The sequence below is a fragment of the Cherax quadricarinatus genome, chromosome 73, assembly GCF_038502225.1.
Source record: "Cherax quadricarinatus isolate ZL_2023a chromosome 73, ASM3850222v1, whole genome shotgun sequence".
NCBI classification, from domain to species: Eukaryota; Metazoa; Arthropoda; class Malacostraca; order Decapoda; family Parastacidae; genus Cherax; species Cherax quadricarinatus.
The window spans coordinates 19,624,004-19,643,146 of NC_091364.1; the positions used below are offsets into that span (position 1 = coordinate 19,624,004).

Sequence of the window (19,143 nt, forward strand, 5' to 3'; positions counted from 1 at the left end):
TGGCTTCATCAGTCCATACAAAGGAGAATCTTGAAGAATAGGATGAGAATGAGGTAATCAGTCCCTCAACCTTGAGTCGATGTGGTCAGTCCATGTGTCTAATTGCTTTACCTTTCCTGTAAGCCTCTGTAATAATGCTTCAGTGTTATATATATCAAGACTAACGGACTAAACACCTTCAATAACGCTAATATAATAATGCTACTGATTGACTAAACGTGATCACAATAAACAAATGTTCAACCAGTATTATATTTATCGACAGTTACATTGAAAGTATATCGTTAGGGTCGGGGTTTTCAGTCCTAATTCAAATAAGCTAAAATTACCAATATGTACGATACAAGAGGTTAGTTGACCATAGATCAGAAGCTGGGTAAGATAATAGAGGTGGAATGGGCAGCCTTTGACCGAGGTGGAGTGGGAGGCTTCCCTGTGTAAATAAGAATTTTTTTTTTTATATTTTATTTAAAATACAGTATACATTATACATGGAAGCAAACATGTCACTAAACCAATCAACATGGAACAACAAAATTAAAGTACAACATGCGTATACACAATCCAATACTGATGCACGCAGCATCAGTATGAGTATGACTGGAGACATCAGTATGCGTAAGACAGGCAGCATCAGTATGAGTATGACTGGAGACATCAGTATGCGTAAGACAGGCAGCATCAGTATGAGTAAGACAGGCAGGTTCTGTATGAGTAAGACAGGAGACATCAGTATGAGTAAGACATGCAGCATCAGTATGAGTATGGCAGGCAACATCAGTATAAGTAAAGCAAGCAGCGTCAGTAAGAGTAAGGCAGGCACCATCAGTATGAGTAAGGCAAGCAGCGTCAGTTCGAGTAAGGCAGGCAGCATCATTTTAAATAAGACAGGAAGCATCAACATGACTAAAACAGAAAGCATCACTATGAGCAAGGCAGGAGACATCAGCATGAGTAAGGCAGGCAGCATCACTATGAGGAAGACAGGCAGCATCAGTATGAGTAAGGCAAGAAACATCAGTATGAGTAAGGCAGGCATCATCAGTATGAGTAAGGCAGGCATCATCAGTATGAGTAAGGCAGGCAGCATCAGTATGAGTAAGGCAGGCAGCATCAGTATGAGTAAGGCAAGCAACGTCAGAATGAGTAAGGCAGGCAGCATCAGTACGAATAAGGCAGGGATCATCAGCATGAGTAAGGCATGCAGCATCAGTATGGGTAAGGGAAGCAGCATCAGTATGAGTAAGGCAGGCAGCATCAGTATGAGTAAGACAGGCATCATCAGTATGAGTAAGGCAGGCATCATCAGTATGAGTAAGGCAGGCATCATCAGTATGAGTAAGGCAGGCATCATCAGTATGAGTAAGGCAGGCAGCATCAATATGAGTAAGACAGGCAGCATCAGTATGAGTAAGGCAAGAAACATCAGTATGAGCAAGGCAGGCATCATCAGTATGAGTAAGGCAGGCATCATCAGTATGAGTAAGGCAGGCAGCATCAGTATGAGTAAGGCAGGCAGCATCAGTATGAGTAAGGCAAGCAACGTCAGAATGAGTAAGGCAGGCAGCATCAGTACGAATAAGGCAGGGATCATCAGCATGAGTAAGGCATGCAGCATCAGTATGAGTAAGGGAAGCAGCATCAGTATGAGTAAGGCAGGCAGCATCAGTATGAGTAAGGCAGGCATCATCAGTATGAGTAAGGCAGGCATCATCAGTATGAGTAAGGCAGGCATCATCAGTATGAGTAAGGCAGGCATCATCAGTATGAGTAAGGCAGGCAGCATCAGTATGAGTAAGGGAAGCAGCATCAGTACGAGTAAGGCAGGCATCATCAGTATGAGTAAGGCAGGCATCATCAGTATGAGTAAGGCAGACAGCATCAGTATGAGTAAGGGAAGCAGCATCAGTATGAGTAAGGCAGGCTGCATCAGTATGAGTAAGGCAAGTAACCTCAGTATGAGTAAGGCAGGCAGCATTAGTACGAGTAAGGCAGGCATCATCAGCATGAGTAAGGCAGGCAGCATCAGTATGAGTAAGGCAGGCAGCATCAGTATGAGTAAGGCAAGTAACCTCAGTATGAGTAAGGCAAGCAACATCAGTACGAGTAAGGCAGGCAGCATCAGTATGAGTAAGGCAGGCAGCATCAGTATGAGCAAGGCAGGCATTATCAGTATGAGTAAGGCAGGGAGTGTCAGTATGAGCAAGGCAAGCAACCTCAGTATGAGTAAGGCAAGCAACATCAGCATGAGTAAGACAGGCAGCATCAGCATGAGTAAGGGAAGCAGCATCAGCATGAGTAAGACAGGCAGCATCAGTATAAGTGAGAGAAGCAGCATCAGTATGAGTAAGGCAGGCAGCATCAGTATGAGTAAGGCAAGCAACGTCAGTATGAGTAAGGTAGGCATCATCAGCATGAGTAAGGCAGGCATCATCAGTATGAATAAGGCAGGCAGCATCAGTATGAGTAAGGGAAGCAGCATCAGTACGAGTAAGGCAGGCATCATCAGTATGAGTAAGGCAGGCATCATCAGTATGAATAATGCAGGCAGCATCAGTATGAGTAAGGGAAGCAGCATCAGTACGAGTAAGGCAGGCATTATCAGTATGAGTAAGGCAGGCATCATCAGTATGAATAAGTCAGGCAGCATCAGTATGAGTAAAGGAAGCAGCATCAGTACGAGTAAGGCAGGCATTGTCACTATGAGTAAGGCAGTCATCATCAGTATGAGTAAGGCAGGCATCATCAGTATAAGTAAGGCAGGCAGCATCAGTATGAGTAAGGCAGGCAGCATCAGTATGAGTAAGGCAAGCAACGTCAGTATGAGTAAGGCAGGCAGCATCAGTACGAGTAAGGCAGGCATCATCAGCATGAGTAAGGCAGGTAGCATCAGTATGAGTAAGGCAGGCAGCATCAGTATGAGTAAGGCAAGCAACCTCAGTATGAGTAAGGCAAGCAACATCAGTACGAGTAAGGCAGGCAGCATCAGTATGAGTAAGGCAGGCAGCATCAGTATGAGTAAGGCAGGCATTATCAGTATGAGTAAGGCAGGGAGTGTCAGTATGAGTAATTCAGGCAGCACCAGTATGAGCAAGGCAAGCAACCTCAGTATGAGTAAGGCAAGCAACATCGGCATGAGTAAGGCAGGCAGCATCAGCGTGAGTAAGGGAAGCAGCATCAGCATGAGTAAGACAGGCAGCATCAGTATGAGTGAGGGAAGCAGCATCAGTACGAGTAAGGCCGGCATCATCAGTATGAGTAAGGTAGGCAGCATCAGTATGAATAAGGCAGGCAGCATCACTATGAGTAAGGGAAGCAGCATCAGTACGAGTAAGGCAGGCATCATCAGTATGAGTAAGGCAGGCATCATCAGTATGAGTAAGGCACGCATCATCAGTATGAGTAAGGCAGGCAGCATCAGTATGAGTAAGGCAGGCATCATCAGTATGAGTAAGGCAAGCAGCATCAGTATGAGTAAGGCAGGCAGCATCAGTATGAGTAAGGCAGGCAGCATCAGTATGAGTAAGGCACGCATCATCAGTATGAGTAAGGCAGGCAGCATCAGTATGAGTAAGGCAGGCAGCATCAGTATGAGTAAGGCAAGCAGCATCAGTATGAGTAAGGCAGGCAGTATCAGTATGAGTAAGGCAGGCAGCATCAGTATGAGTAAGGCAAGCAACGTCAGTATGATTAAGGCAGGCAGTATCAGTACGAGTAAGGCAGGCATCATCGGCATTAGTAAGGCAGGCAGCATCAGTATGAGTAAGGGAAGCAGCATCAGTATGAGTAAGGCAGGCAGCATCAGTATGGGTAAGGCAGGCAGCATCAGTATGAGTAAGGGAAGCAGCATCAGTACGAGTAAGGCATCACTGGGAGACAGTTGTAAGGACCCACCCCTAACCCTGTGTCACTGCTAGACAGTGGGAAGGACCCTGGTTGACCCTGTGTCACTGGGAGACAGTTGTAAGGACCCAGGTTAACCCTGTGTCACTGGTAGACTGTACCCTGTTTCACTGGGAGACAGTGTAAAGGACCAATTTTAACCATTGTGTCACTGGGAGACAGTGGCAAGGAACGAGGGTAAACCTGAGTCATTCTGAGACAGTGGCAAGGACCCAGGTTAATCCTGTGTCACTGGGAGACAGTGGTAAGAATCCAGGTTAATATTGTGTGCCTGGGAGACAGTGGTAAGGACCCATGTTAACTCTGTGTCACTTGGAGACAGTGGTAAGGACCCAGGTTATCCCTGTGTCACTGTGAGACAGTGGAAAGGTCCCAGGGTAACCTTGTGTCAGTGGGAGACTGTGGTAAAGGCCCATGGTAACACTGTGTCACTGGGAGACAGTGGCAAGGACCCAGGTTAATTCTTTGTCACTTGAAGACAGTGGCATTGACCACTCTTAACTCTGTGTCACTGGGAGATAGTGGTTAAACCAAGGTTAACCCTGTATCACTGTGAGACAATTGTAAGGACCGAGCTTAACCCTTTGTCACGGGGATACAGTGGCAAAGACCTATTTTACCCCTGTGTCACTGGTAGAGTGTACCTTGTATCACTGGGAGACGTCGTAAAGGGCCCAGGTTAACCCTGTGTAACTGGTAGACAGTGGTAAGGACCCACTCTAACCCCGTGTCACTGGGAGACAGTGGCAAGGACCCTGGGCAAATCTGTGTCACTGTTAGACAGTGGCAAGGACCCAGGTTAACCCTGTGTCACTGGGAGACTGTGGTAAGGTCACAGGGTACCTCTGCATCACCCTGTGTCACTGGAAGACAGTGGCAAGTATCCAGGTTAACCCTGTGTCACTGGGAACCAGTGGCAAAGACTCAGGGTAACCCTATGTCACTAGGAGGCAGAGGCGAGGACCCAGGTTAACCCTTTGTCACTGGGAGACAGTGGCATTGACGAAGGTTATCCCTGTGTCACATGGAGACAGTGATAAAGACCCAGCTTAACCCTTTATCACTTAGAGACAGTTGTAAGGACCCAGGCCAACACTGTGTCACTGGGAGACTGTGGAAAGGAAGCAGGTTAGCCCAGGTTAACCCTTTGTCACTAAGAGATAGTTGTAAGAACCCTGGGTAACCATGTATTTCTGAGAGACAGTGGCAAGGACACAGATTTACCCTGTGTCACTGGGAGACAATGGTGAGAACCCAGATTAACTCTGTCTCACTAGGAAGCTGTGATAAGGACCCACGTTAACCCTGTGTCACTGCGAGACAGAGGGAAGGACCCAGGGTGACCCTGTGTCACTGGGAGACAGTTGTAAGGACCCAGGTTAGCCCTGTGTCACTGGTAGAGTGTACCCTGTAACACTAGGAGACAGTGTAAATGACCAATTTTAGCCATTGTGTCACTGGTAGAGAGTGGTAAGGAACCAGGGTAAACCTGAGTCATTCGGGGACAGTGGCAAGGACCCACGTTAACCCTGTGTAACAAAGAAACAGTTTTATAGGCCCAGGGTACCCTTGTGTCACTGGGAGACAGTGGTAAGGGCCCACGTTAACCCTTTGTCACTGGGAGAGAGTGGAAAGGATCCAGGTTAGCCCCGTGACAATGGGAGACAGTGGCAAAGACGCAGGTTAATCCTGTGCCACTGGGAGACAGTCCTAACAATCCAGGCTAATCCTGTGTCCCTGGGAGACAGTGGTAAGGACCCAGGTTAACTCTGTATCACTGGTAGACAAACTGAAGGATCCAGGCTAACCCTATGTCACTGAGTGACTGTTCCCTGTATTAGTGAGAGACAGTGGTAAGGACCCAGGTCCCTGTGTCACTGGAAGACAGTGGTAAGGACCCAGGTTAACCCTGTGTCTCTGAGAGACAGTGGTAAGCACCCAGGTTAACATTGTGTCTCTGGTAGACTGTACATTGTATCAGTGGGAGAAAGTGGTTGGGACCCAGGTTAACCCTCTGACCCTGAGAGACAGTGGAGAAGACCAAGGGTAAAGCTTTGTCACTTTGAGACATCGGAAAGAACCCAGGCTAACCCTGTGCCACAGGTAGTCAGGGGTAAGGGCCCAATGTAACCTTGTGTCACTTGGAGACAGTGGTAAGGACTCAAGTTAACCCGGTGTCACTTGCAGACAGTGTTAAGGCCCCATGTTAACCCTGTGTTACTGTGTTACTGGGAGACAGTGGTAAGAACCCAGGTTAACCATGTGTCACTGGGAGACAGTGGCAAGGACCCAGATTAACCCTGTGTCACTGTGATAGTCTACCCTCTATCACTGGGAGACAATCGCAAAGACCCAGGTTAACCCTGTGTCAGTGGGAGACAGTGGTAACGAACCAGGTTAACACTGTGTCACTAGGAGACAGTGAAAAGGACCCAGGTTAACCTTGTGTCAATTGGAGACAGTACCCTCTGTTACTGGGAGACAGTGGCAAACACCCAGGTTTACCCTTTTGTCACTAGGAAACAGTTGTAAGGACCCAGGGTAACCCTGTGTTACTGGGAAACAGTTGCAAGGATCCAGGGTAACCCTGTGTCACTGGGAGACAATGGTAAGGACGCAGGTTAATCCTGTGTCACTTGGAGACAGTGGTGAGGACCCAGTTTAACCATGTGTCACTAGGAGACAGTGGCAAGGACCCAGGGTAACCCTGTTTCATTGGGAGACAGGGGCAAGGTCCCAGGTTAACACTGAGTCACTGGGAGACAGTGGTAAGAACCCATGTTAACCCTGTATCACTGGGAGACAATGTTAAGGACGCAGGTTATCCCTGTGTCACTGGAAGACAGTGGTGAGGACCCAAGCTAACCCTGTGTCACTGGGAAACAGTGGTAAGGACACAGGTTAACCCTGCGTCACTGGGAGACAGTTGTAAGGGCGCAGGGTAACCCTGTGTCACTGGGAGACGGTGGCAAAGACCTAGGTTAACCCTGTTTCACTGGGAGACAGTGGTAAGGACCCATAGAAACACTGTGTCTCTGGGAGACAGTGGCAAGGACCCAGGTTAACTCTTTGTCACTGGGAGACAGTGGCAAAGACCCATGTTAACCTTGTGTCATTGAGGGACAGTGCAAAGAACCTAGGTTAACCCTGTGTCACTGGGAGACAGTGATAAGGACCCAGGTAACCCTGTGTCAGTGGAAGACAGTGACATGGACCAAGGGTAACCCTGTGTCACTGGGAGACAGTGGAAAGGTTCGAGGGTAACCCTGTGTCAATGGGAGACAGTGGCAAGGACCCAGGTTAACCCTGTGTCACTGGGAGACAGTGGTAAGAACCCAGGTTAACCCTGTGTCACTGAGAGACAGTGGTAAGGACCCACATTAACCCTGTGTCACTGGGAGACACTGGCAGGGACCAAGGTTAATCCTGTGTCACTGGGAGACAGTAGTAAGGACCCAGGTTAACCCTGTGTCATTGGGAGACAGTGGTAAGTACCAAAATTAACCCTGTGTCACTGGGAGACAGTGGCAAGGACCCAGGTTATCCCTGTGTCACTGGGAGACTGTGGATAGGAATGAATAGAAGTGGATAGGAATTAATAGGAATGATAGGAATGGATATGAATGATAGGAATGGATAGGGATGAATAGGAATGGATTGGAATGGATATAAATTGATAGGAATAATAGGAAAGGATAGGAATGACCCAGGCCAACCATGTGTCACTGGGAGACAGTGGTAAGGACTCAGATTAACCCTATGTCACTGGGAGTCTGTGGTAAGGACCCATGGTAACCTTGTGTTACTGGGAGACATTTGTAAGGACCCAGGTTAACCCTGTGTCACAGGGAGACTGTGGTAAGGATCCAGGGTAACCCTGCATCACTGGAAGACAGTATTAAGGACCTAGGTTAACCCTATGTCACTGGGAGACAATGGAAAGGACCCAGGCTAACCCTGTGTCTCTTGGAGACTTGTAAGAACCCCAGCTAACTATGTGTCATTGGGAGACTGTGGTAAGGACCCAGGGTAACCCTTTGTCACTGCAAGACATTGGCAAGGACCCAGGCTAATCCTGTGTCACTGGGAGTCAGGAAGTGGGATGTGCTATGAATGTTGAATGTTGAACTTGTTTTAGTAGTGCAGCTTTTAATGAAAATCTAGACAAATTGTGTGAACTGTAGTCAAGGGAGTTGTCTAGTTCGGGAAGACAAACTGCCCACCTCGGGAAAAGAGATATATATAAATGTGAAGTGAGTTAAAAGGAACAAGCATTCTCAGAGGTCTTTATGTGCAGTGCATAAATATAAAATGCTCCTGTGAAAATATAGGGTATAATCATTGTAATAAACAATGTGCAGTGAAGTGTTGAAATATGAGGGAGAAAAACAGTGAAGTGTGGTATACCTGTTGAGGCAGTTTCCTCAAGCAGTGACTGACGTAAAGACCGAAGTTGTTATTTGTCTCCAGTGTTCAGTCAGACAACGGAACAATGCTCTTCTCCAGACTGAGGGACTGACCACCTCAAAACTTTAAGGGTGATGGACTGATTACATCGTCTTCAAGTATCTTCTGCTTCTATCAACTTTTCTGTACTCGACTGAAGAAGCCTACTGTGTAGGCGAAACGTTTCGAAATAAAGATACCTAACTGTTGCATATGTGTCTTACCTAACAATCTGTCGGTATTTTATACCATTTTAATGTTCATTCAGTTATCCTATATATTGAAATGAATTGTAATTAAGTGTAGTTACTCACAGGTAAAATAAATTAACCTAGATGAAGTGTATTTAAACTACAATTTAGAATCACTGTGCAGATAAGAACATAAGAACATAAGAATGTAGGAACACTGCAGAAGGCCTACTGGCCCATACGAGGCAGGTCCTTATCAAAACGACATCTACCTAAAGCTACTCAAGAAATAACTCCTGTACCCCTTGACACCAATCAAACCCAGCCCCTCCCACTCATATATTTGTCCAGCCTCTTCTTAAAGCTACCCAAGGTCCTAGCCTCTATCACCCAACTGGGAAGACTGTTCCACGCATCTACAACGCATCCAAGTTAATCAAATCACTGGTAGTAAGTCTTCCCACTGCTCTAGAAACCTGTAATTAATGCAGTAAATTAGAGTTGGAGGTAATTAGAAATTAGAGAAACAATAATATTATTCACGAACGTGGTAGAGAGTAAAAGGTTCTTAGATACTATCCTCAGGTGTTTATGTTTCGGTCATATGTCTGGCAACGCAACCCACCTGGGGTAGCAATACCCAGGCTTCCCTGTCACTGGCGACGTAACCCACCCGGGGTAACCATACCCAGGCTTCCCTGTCACTGGCGACGTAACCCACCCGGGGTAACCATACCCAGGCTTCCCTGTCACTGGCGACGTAACCCACCTGGGGTAACCATACCCAGGCTTCCCTGTCACTGGCGACGTAACCCACCTGGGGTAACCATACCCAGGCCTCCCTGTCACTGGCGACGTAACCCACCCGGGGTAACCATACCCAGGCTTCCCTGTCATTGGCGACGTAACCCACCCGGGGTAACCATACCCAGGCTTCCCTGTCACTGGCGACGTAACCCACCCGGGGTAACCATACCCAGGCCTCCCTGTCACTGGCGACGTAACCCACCCGGGGTAACCATACCCAGGCCTCCCTGTCACTGGCGACGTAACCCACCCGGGGTAACCATACCCAGGCTTCCCTGTCACTGGCGACGTAACCCACCCGGGGTAACCATACCCAGGCTTCCCTGTCACTGGCGACGTAACCCACCCGGGGTAACCATACCCAGGCCTCCCTGTCACTGGCGACGTAACCCACCCGGGGTAACCATACCCAGGCTTCCCTGTCACTGGCGACGTAACCCACCCGGGGTAATCATACCCAGGCCTCCCTGTCACTGGCGACGTAACCCACCCGGGGTAACCATACCCAGGCTTCCCTGTCACTGGCGACGTAACCCACACGGGGTAACCATACCCAGGCCTCCCTGTCACTGGCGACGTAACCCACCCGGGGTAACCATACCCATGCTTCCCTGTCACTGGCAACGTAACCCACCCGGGGTAACCATACCCAGGCGTTCCTGTCACTGGCGACGTAACCCACCCGGGGTAACCATACCCAGGCCTCCCTGTCACTGGCGACGTAACCCACCCGGGGTAACCATACCCAGGCCTCCCTGTCACTGGCAACGTAACCCACCCGGGGTAACCATACCCAGGCCTCCCTGTCACTGGCGACGTAACCCACCCGGGGTAACCATACCCAGGCTTCCCTGTCACTGGCGACGTAACCCACCCGGGGTAACCATACCCAGGCTTCCCTGTCACTGGCGACGTAACCCACCCTGGGTAACCATACCCAGGCCTCCCTGTCACTGGCAACGTAACCCACCCGGGGTAACCATACCCAGGCTTCCCTGTCACTTGCGACGTAACCCACCCGGGGTAACCATACCCAGGCCTCCCTGTCACTGGCGACGTAACCCACCCGGGGTAACCATACCCAGGCCTCCCTGCCACTGGCAACGTAACCCACCCGGGGTAACCATACCCAGGCTTCCCTGTCACTGGCGACGTAACCCACCCGGGGTAACCATACCAAGGCTTCCCTGCCACTGGCAACGTAACCCACCCGGGGTAACCATACCCAGGCCTCCCTGTCACTGGCGACGTAACCCACCCGGGGTAACCATACCCAGGCTTCCCTGTCACTGGCAACGTAACCCACCCGGGGTAACCATACCCAGGCCTCCCTGTCACTGGCAACGTAACCCACCCGGGGTAACCATACCCAGGCTTCCCTGTCACTGGCAACGTAACCCACCCGGGGTAACCATACCCAGGCTTCCCTGTCACTGGCAACGTAACCCACCAGGGGTAACAATACCCAGGCCTCCCTGTCACTGGCAACGTAACCCACCAGGGGTAACCATACCCAGGCTTCCCTGTCACTGGCAACGTAACCCACCCGGGGTAACCATACCCAGGCTTCCCTGTCACTGGCGACGTAACCCACCCGGGGTAACCATACCCAGGCTTCCCTGTCACTGGCAACGTAACCCACCCGGGGTAACCATACCCAGGCCTTCCTGTCACTGGCGACGTAACCCACCCGGGGTAACAATACCCAGGCTTCCCTGTCACTGGCGACGTAACCCACCCGGGGTAACCATACCCAGGCCTTCCCGTCACTGGCAACGTAACCCACCCGGGGTAACCATACCCAGGCTTCCCTGTCACTGGGAACGTAACCCACCCGGGGTAACCATACCCAGGCCTCCCTGCCACTGGCAACGTACCCCACCCGGGGTAACCATACCCAGGCCTCCCTGTCACTGGCAACGTAACCCACCTGGGGTAACCATACCCAGGCTTCCCTGTCACTGGCAACGTAACCCACCCGGGGTAACCATACCCAGGCTTCCCTGTCACTGGCAACGTAACCCACCCGGGGTAACCATACCCAGGCCTCCCTGTCACTGGCAACGTAACCCACCCGGGGTAACCATACCCAGGCTTCCCTGTCACTGGCAACGTAACCCACCCGGGGTAACCATACCCAGGCTTCCCTGTCACTGGCAACGTAACCCACCCGGGGTAACCATACCCAGGCTTCCCTGTCACTGGCAACGTAACCCACCCGGGGTAACCATACCCAGGCTTCCCTGTCACTGGCGACGTAACCCACCCGGGGTAATCATACCAGAAATTTAGTGTGGTGGGTTGTGTCACAGCATTACAAACTACCCTTCAATTGCCCCTTAACTTCTGCTCACCTCTCCCTTGTAGGTTTAACGCTTCTTTTTTATAATAATAATAATAATAATAATAATAATAATAATAATAATGCTCACCTCGCCAAATTTCCGCCTCACTTCACTCTGTGCCTCCATTTCCTCTCGTGGAGCAGCATTCAGGTTTCGTGGTACCTGGACTGCTAATAAGACACCGGCTGGATGGTAAGCAAGAACACCTGTGGAACATGTGAAGAGGTCATCAGAAAAAAATCTAGGATTACATGTAATGTATGTTTTTGGAAACACCATGTCTCTTGCACAAGAGTAAACATTGATTCATCAATGACATTCAATTGGCAAGGTGTTTCTGGATCTGCAATAAGGATATGGAGCTTTGGACAGGTTTCAGGAGAGTGCCGAGGAGAGTACTAAATTAAAATACATGTTAATTTGTTACTGATGTCAGCAAGGCTTGTATACCTTGTACGCAACACTGGAAACTACAAAATTTCAAAAACATTGGTATACATGATACTTAAGCAGCACCAACCCAACAACACAGGAGTCACATGATTTCATCGTCTACCCGTCCTCATCATAGGTATACCTGGAGTTTACCTGGAGAGAGTTCCGGGGGTCAACGCCCCCGCGGCCCGGTCTGTGACCAGGCCTCCTTAGGTCAGTGTCCCAGGATGCGACCCACACCAGTCGACTAACACCCAAGTACCCATTTTACTGATGGGGAACATAGACAACAGGTGGAAAGAAACACGTCCAATGTTTCTACTCTGGCTGGGAATCGAACCCAGGCCCTCGCCGTGTGAAGCGAGAGCGTTAACCACCAGGCCACCAGAGGTGGCCAGTAGGCCTTCTACAGTGTTCTTCCATTCTTATGTTCTTGTGACATTCCTCAGGTCACGTGCGTCACATCTCACTCTCCGCCTATATATATAATGTCTTTCTACCTCTGTATGTTAGAAGTGATCAAGGTCCCAGGACCGAAACGTTTTCTAATAAATATGTTATAGTGTTTGCTTACGTGTCTTTCTAAACCAACTTGTCGGTTGAAGATTGAGACACTTATGCAGCATATGGGAATCTTTATTCAGGAAACGTTTCGCCACACAGTGGCTTCATCAGTCTGATGAAGCCACTGATGAAGCCACTGTGTGGCGAAACGTTTCCTGAATAAAGATTCCCATATGCTGCATAAGTGTCTCAATCTTCAACTTGTCGGTTTTTCAAACCATTCATCACAACTTGTCGGTATTTATTACCAAGGTTTATACCACCTTGTACGTACATGTACTTGTAGAAATAAATATTAAATAGGAAAACACAGGAGTTCTCTAGGATAGTCTAGCCAGCATATGTAGAACATGGAAGGAAGAGCAAGTGGTGACCTCCAACGAGCCAGAATGTGAAAGAGAAGCAAATTATAAAAATATTTTAAATGCCCTTTTTACAGTATATGACTCGGAAATAAACAGAGACCCACTTGCTAAAATACGTAAAACTAAGCAGTGTTCCGTGGCCTGGTAGGCAACGCTCTCGCTTCACACGCTGAATGTGGAAAATAATGTATTTTCCAGAAAAAATACAGTGTATTTTTTATGTAAATTAGTGTAATATATTGTATTTAATAAAATTTGTAATTAATAGGTCTAGAGCAACTTGTGGATATGACAGTGGTAGGTATCGAAGGGGGACATTTTTGCGACCTAGGTGTCCCAAATTCCTACTTGTCTATGTAACTTTGATAAATAATAATTATCTTTGCTATCATTTACTGGTATGTACATTATGAGTTACATCCAGATAAATGTAATTTTCCACACTGAATATCCGTTGTTTGATCCCTGTCATTGGGCGCGTTTCCTTATACCTGTTGTCCCAGTTCACCTAGCAAGCAAGTAGGTACCTGGTTGTTAGTCGACTGGTGTGGGTCAAATCCTGGGGGACAAGATTTAAGGACCCCAGCGGAAATAAGACTGTCGTCGATGACGCACTGATTTTCTTATGTTATTCTGGGTGGCTAACCATCAGGGGTTAAAAATACGAAATCTGATCATACCTTATCTCTAAGCATCACCCCAGTCAGCCACCAACTCTAGTGATGATCCAGCTACGAACCCTGATACAGACGACCCTGCAGACTAGGCTACAGACGCTACCACAGCCACCATTACAGATTTAATAGAGCAAAACTCTGCTTCTGGAGACAGTGTTGGTCTAGTTCTAGAAATAGGTGGTAGTTTTGATTCTACTATGGTTGTGCAGTTCTAAATTCTAGCCAGCTGAAAGCAAAATTGTGCAAATTCTATGCTATGAGTATCTGTTGGCATGGAATATCCGAGATGTGTAATTCTGATCACCCAATAAAATGCCTCAACCTCCTGTCCAGTGGAATGTGTCTTTCTACCACTTGTAAACATTTTAAACTTGAAATGTTCAATACATCAGTTCAAGAAAAACAGTTCTACAATACAAACTGTCCTGCATACCATTTGAAAGGGACCAGGAGGTACAGATCCCACAAACTTTACCAAAGTTTTACCAATAAACATTGAGAACCAAAACCTAGTCATCGTGTATGTGTATAAATCATCAGATGCAACTTTCCAATAATTCAAGAAACATTTATTAAAAACTGATTACTGTTTGGGAAATTTTCCAACCCCAGTCCCAAATATCTTGCTCCTTGGTAATTTTAAGACATACAACATAGAAGAATGTGGCAAATAATGTCATAGCAGAGATAATCCCTGGAAGCTCAGGGATCTCTGCCATAAATTCACCCTAAGCTAACAGATAATGGAGTCAACAAGACTGAAAGATACACTTGACCTTATTTTCAAGAATGAAGATGGCCTGGTACGAAATATCAGTATCAAAAACAGTTAATTCAGATCACATTCTAATCGAAATTCAGACTTGTATTCACAGGAGTCCTGACGATAGTGCCTTCACCAAATTCAGCTTCAAAAACAAGATTATGAACTAGGATCAAATAAGTCAGTCATGTCCTCAATGAAACATCTTGGGAAGATATTTTAAATAACATGGTTCCGAACCGATGTCTTGAAAGGATTAGCTCCTTGGTAGCTAAAGGATGCTCAAGGCATATTCCCCAGAGAGAAAAAAAGAAGAGAATAGGTAAACTAAAAACAGAGAGATAAGCAAAGGCGAGGAATCAGTGAGTTTCTCAAGAGAGCTGGATTATCTGAAATACGAAAACGAGCACTGACCAGGGATGTAGAAAATATTGAACGTAAGTTAAATGATTCATACAGAATCCAGGAGACACACGAGGTGCTAAAATATATTTCTTTTCATATGCCATAAACAAGTCAAAAACCACGTACAGTATTGGACCCATGCTCAAACAAGATGGGACTTATATACCTAGAGAATACCTGGTGGATGAGGGTCTGATCAATCAGGCTGTTATTGCTGGCCTCACGCAAACTGACGTACGAACCACAACCCGGCTAGTCAGGTACTGACCGTCCAGTGCCTTCTTGAAGACAGCCAGGGGTCTATTGGTAATCCCCCTTATGTATGCTGGGAGGAAGTTGAACAGTCTTGAGCCCTGGACACTTAATGTGTTGTCTCTAAGTATACTCGTGGAACCCCTGCTTTTCATTAGGGGAATGTTGCATATAATGCTGAATCTTTCACTTTCATATGGAATGATTTTCGTGTGCAAGTTTGATACTAACCCTTCTAGGATTTTCCAAGTGTATATTATCATGTATCTCTCTCTAACTGGCGTTCCAGGAAATACAAATCAAGGGACTTCAACCGTTCCCAGTAATTTAGGTGCCTTATTTATCGTACTTATGTTTGCTGTGAAAGTTCTTTGTAAACTCTCCTGGTCAGTAACTTCCTCTGCCTTGAAGGGGTCAGTTAGTGTACAGCAGTATTCCAGCCTAGAGAGAACAAGCGATTTGAAGAATGTCATCATGGGCTTGGCATCCCTAGTTTTGAAGGTTCTCACTATCCATCCTATCATTTCATAGACAACAGCAAAGAAATGAGTGAGATACTGAAGTTACACAATAAATTTTTCATGAACTAACCTCTAAACCTTGTCAGGGTATGTCAAATTTCTGACATAACTCAAACTCCTGTGGACTTTGAAAAAGCAATTGCCTACATGCCCCTGTACTCTGCCCCAGGCCCAGACTCGTGGAACTCCGTGTCCATTACATGCTTTAAATATTCTGTGGAGAGGGAGTATAGACACATGGGTCACCCCACAGTCATTAAAAATTATGGACATAGTCCCACTCCACAAAGGTGGCAGTAAAGCACTTGCAAAGAATTACAGAGTGATAACACTAACGTCACATATTATAAAAATCTTTGAGAGGGTTGTAAGAAGCAAGATCGCCAACCACCTGGACACCCAACAATTACACAACCCAGGGAAGCATGAGTTGAGAGCAGGTCGCTCCTGCCTCTCACAACTACTGGATCACTAGGACATGGTCTTGGATGCACTGGAGGACAAACAAAATGCAGATGTACTATACACAGCCTTTGCGGAAGTCCTCGATAAGTGCGATCCTTGTGTAACAGCACACAAAATGCATTATAAACGAATTAGAGGAAAAGTGGGTAGATGGATCTATAACCTCCTCATGAACAATACACAAAGAATAATGGTAAACAGAGTAAAGATAGAGGAATAGTACTCTCTCCCAGACTTTTCCCTCATAGACAGAGAAGTAAACCCCAGCACAGTGTCCTTCTCTGTTGACGATACCAGAATTTGCATGACAGTGTCCTCCACTGATGACACTGCAAACCCCCAAGTGGACATTTTCCAAGTCTTCATATGTGCCTCAGAAAACAATATGCAGTTCTCCTTAGCGGAATAAATTTCATTTATTCCGCTAAGACACGGAAGTTATCTCTCACAAGACACAGAAGTTATCTATCACAAAACTCGGAAGTTATCTCTCACAAGACACGAAGTTATCTCTCACAAGACACGGAAGTTATCTCTCACAAGACACGAAAGTTATCTCTCACAAGACACGGAAGTTATCTCTCACAAGACACGAAAGTTATCTATCACAAGATACGGAAGTTATCTCTCATAAGACACAGAAGTTATCTATCACAAAACTCGGAAGTTATCTCTCACAAGACACGGAAGTTATCTCTCACAAGACACGGAAGTTATCTCTCACAAGACACGGAAGTTATCTATCACAAGACACGGAAGTTATCTCTCACAAGACACAGAAGTTATCTATCACAAAACTCGGAAGTTATCTCTCACAAGACACGAAGTTATCTCTCACAAGACACGGAAGTTATCTCTCACAAGACACGAAAGTTATCTCTCACAAGACACGGAAGTTATCTCTCACAAGACACGAAAGTTATCTATCACAAGACACGGAAGTTATCTCTCATAAGACACAGAAGTTATCTATCACAAAACTCGGAAGTTATCTCTCACAAGACACGGAAGTTATCTCTCACAAGACACGGAAGTTATCTCTCACAAGACACGGAAGTTATCTCTCACAAGACACGGAAGTTATCTCTCACAAGACACGAAAGTTATCTCTCACAAGACACGGAAGTTATCTCTCACAAGACACGGAAGTTATCTCTCACAAAACTCGGAAGTTATCTCTCACAAGACACGGAAGTTATCTCTCACAAGACACGGAAGTTATCTCTCACAAGACACTGACGTTATCTCTCACAAGACACGGAAGTTATCTCTCACAAGACACTGACGTTATCTCTCACAAGACACGGAAGTTATCTCTCACAAGACACGGAAGTTATCTCTCACAAGACACGGAAGTTATCTCTCACAAGACACGGAAATTATCTCTCACAAGACACTGACGTTATCTCTCACAAGACACGGAAGTTATCTCTCACAAGACACGGAAGTTATCTCTCACAAGACACGGAAGTTATCTCTCACAAGACACTGACGTTATCTCTCACAAGACACGGAAGTTATCTCTCACAAGACACTGACGTTATCTCTCACAAGACACGGAAGTTATCTCTCACAAGACAAGCAAGAACGTTAACTCTTGATATGATATAATTACTTAACTTTTAGCAATTTGCATATTATTAACACATCAGTTATGATCGAAAGTTTACTCCTGAAGAGGCACAGTTAACACATTTGGAAAGTTAACAATAATCAGTCACGAAATTAACATTTTAAAAGAGAATGAGTATAAACACTTGATAAGGAAATAAGGTAACACTTAACCTGATACTCAGTATAAGTCGTAATAAATGTCAGTGAGTTAACACTTATTGAACTAGGGTTAAATAGCACTTCTAAACATAAGAACATAAGAGAGAAAGAACACTGCAGTAGGACTACTGACCCATGCGAGGCAGGTCCTATTCTCCCACTGGCTTAAGCCAATGCCTTAACCTAGTCAGGTCAGGTCACATTCACTAAAGGAAGGAGCATGGCATCTGACCTAGTAGCAGAAGCTAGTCAGGTTCAACTCACACTCACCCACACCCACTCATGTATTTATCAAACCTATTTTTAAAAGTACACAACGTCTTAGCTTCTATGACGGTACTCGGGAGTTTGTTCCACTCATCCACAACTCTATTGCCAAACCTGTGCTCTCCTATATCCTTCCTGAATCTGAATTTTTCCAGCAGTTGGAAAGAAACTGACAGCCAAGACCTAGCCACAGAATTAAAATTAACACTTAAATAATGATAAAATATCATTAATGAGTGACAGAATTATATTTTACAGGGAACAAGATACGTTGAGTTAACGTAGGGGGAGAGAATTAACACTGAGAAAGAGAGATTAACACTGGGCAAGAGACGGAGAATAATGATGAACAGAAAACTAAGTGAAGCACTTATTATTAAGCGGAAATGAATCACTGTGCAAGAAAGAATAACTTTACACTGAACAACAGGTGGAAAGTTAACACAGAGGAAAATACCGTAAATTAACATTGGACAATTGAGAGAAGGTTGCAACATACCAGAAGACGAAGTAATATTAACACTGGCTAAGGTAACTGCCTAGTGAGTTGAGGAGTGATCAGAGAGAGTTAATCTTATCTCTACAGGAAATAATTTCCATATACATATTTATATATATATATAACTACAATTTATCATTAAATAAGTTAGAATTAGGTAGTGAAGAATACTGGGGAGTCCAATAAGAAATTAACAACTTAAAAGACACTACATGATAATACTTATTCGAGTAGTCACGTAAATAATGATGAGACACAAGCAGTAACAATATTCGTCAACACTGATAACAATGACAGTCACTATCTTCACCAAGCATAACACCACTTACCGAGCCGATGCTTATATACCTTACTATTGTGGATTTAATTTTAAATAAGCATTGCACAGGTGTAACATCGTTTATGTATATATATATATATATATATATATATATATATATATATATATATATATATATGTGTGTG

At 45.9% G+C, this 19,143-nt stretch overlaps 1 protein-coding gene across 1 annotated transcript in view; it reads right to left on the reverse strand.

Annotated features, from left to right (window-relative positions):
• The window catches only part of LOC128689147 (uncharacterized), a 42,156-nt gene extending 23,419 nt beyond the window's left edge, over positions 1 to 18,737 (reverse strand). Inside the window, exons 1-2 of the mRNA XM_070100631.1 lie at positions 18,679 to 18,737; positions 11,780 to 11,898 (exon numbers count right to left, since the gene is read on the reverse strand). Of these exons, the coding sequence (XP_069956732.1) occupies positions 11,780 to 11,818 (39 nt within the window). The 5' untranslated portion in view covers positions 11,819 to 11,898; positions 18,679 to 18,737. The remainder of the gene's footprint in view (positions 1 to 11,779; positions 11,899 to 18,678) is intronic.
• Positions 18,738 to 19,143: the final 406 nt, after the last annotated feature.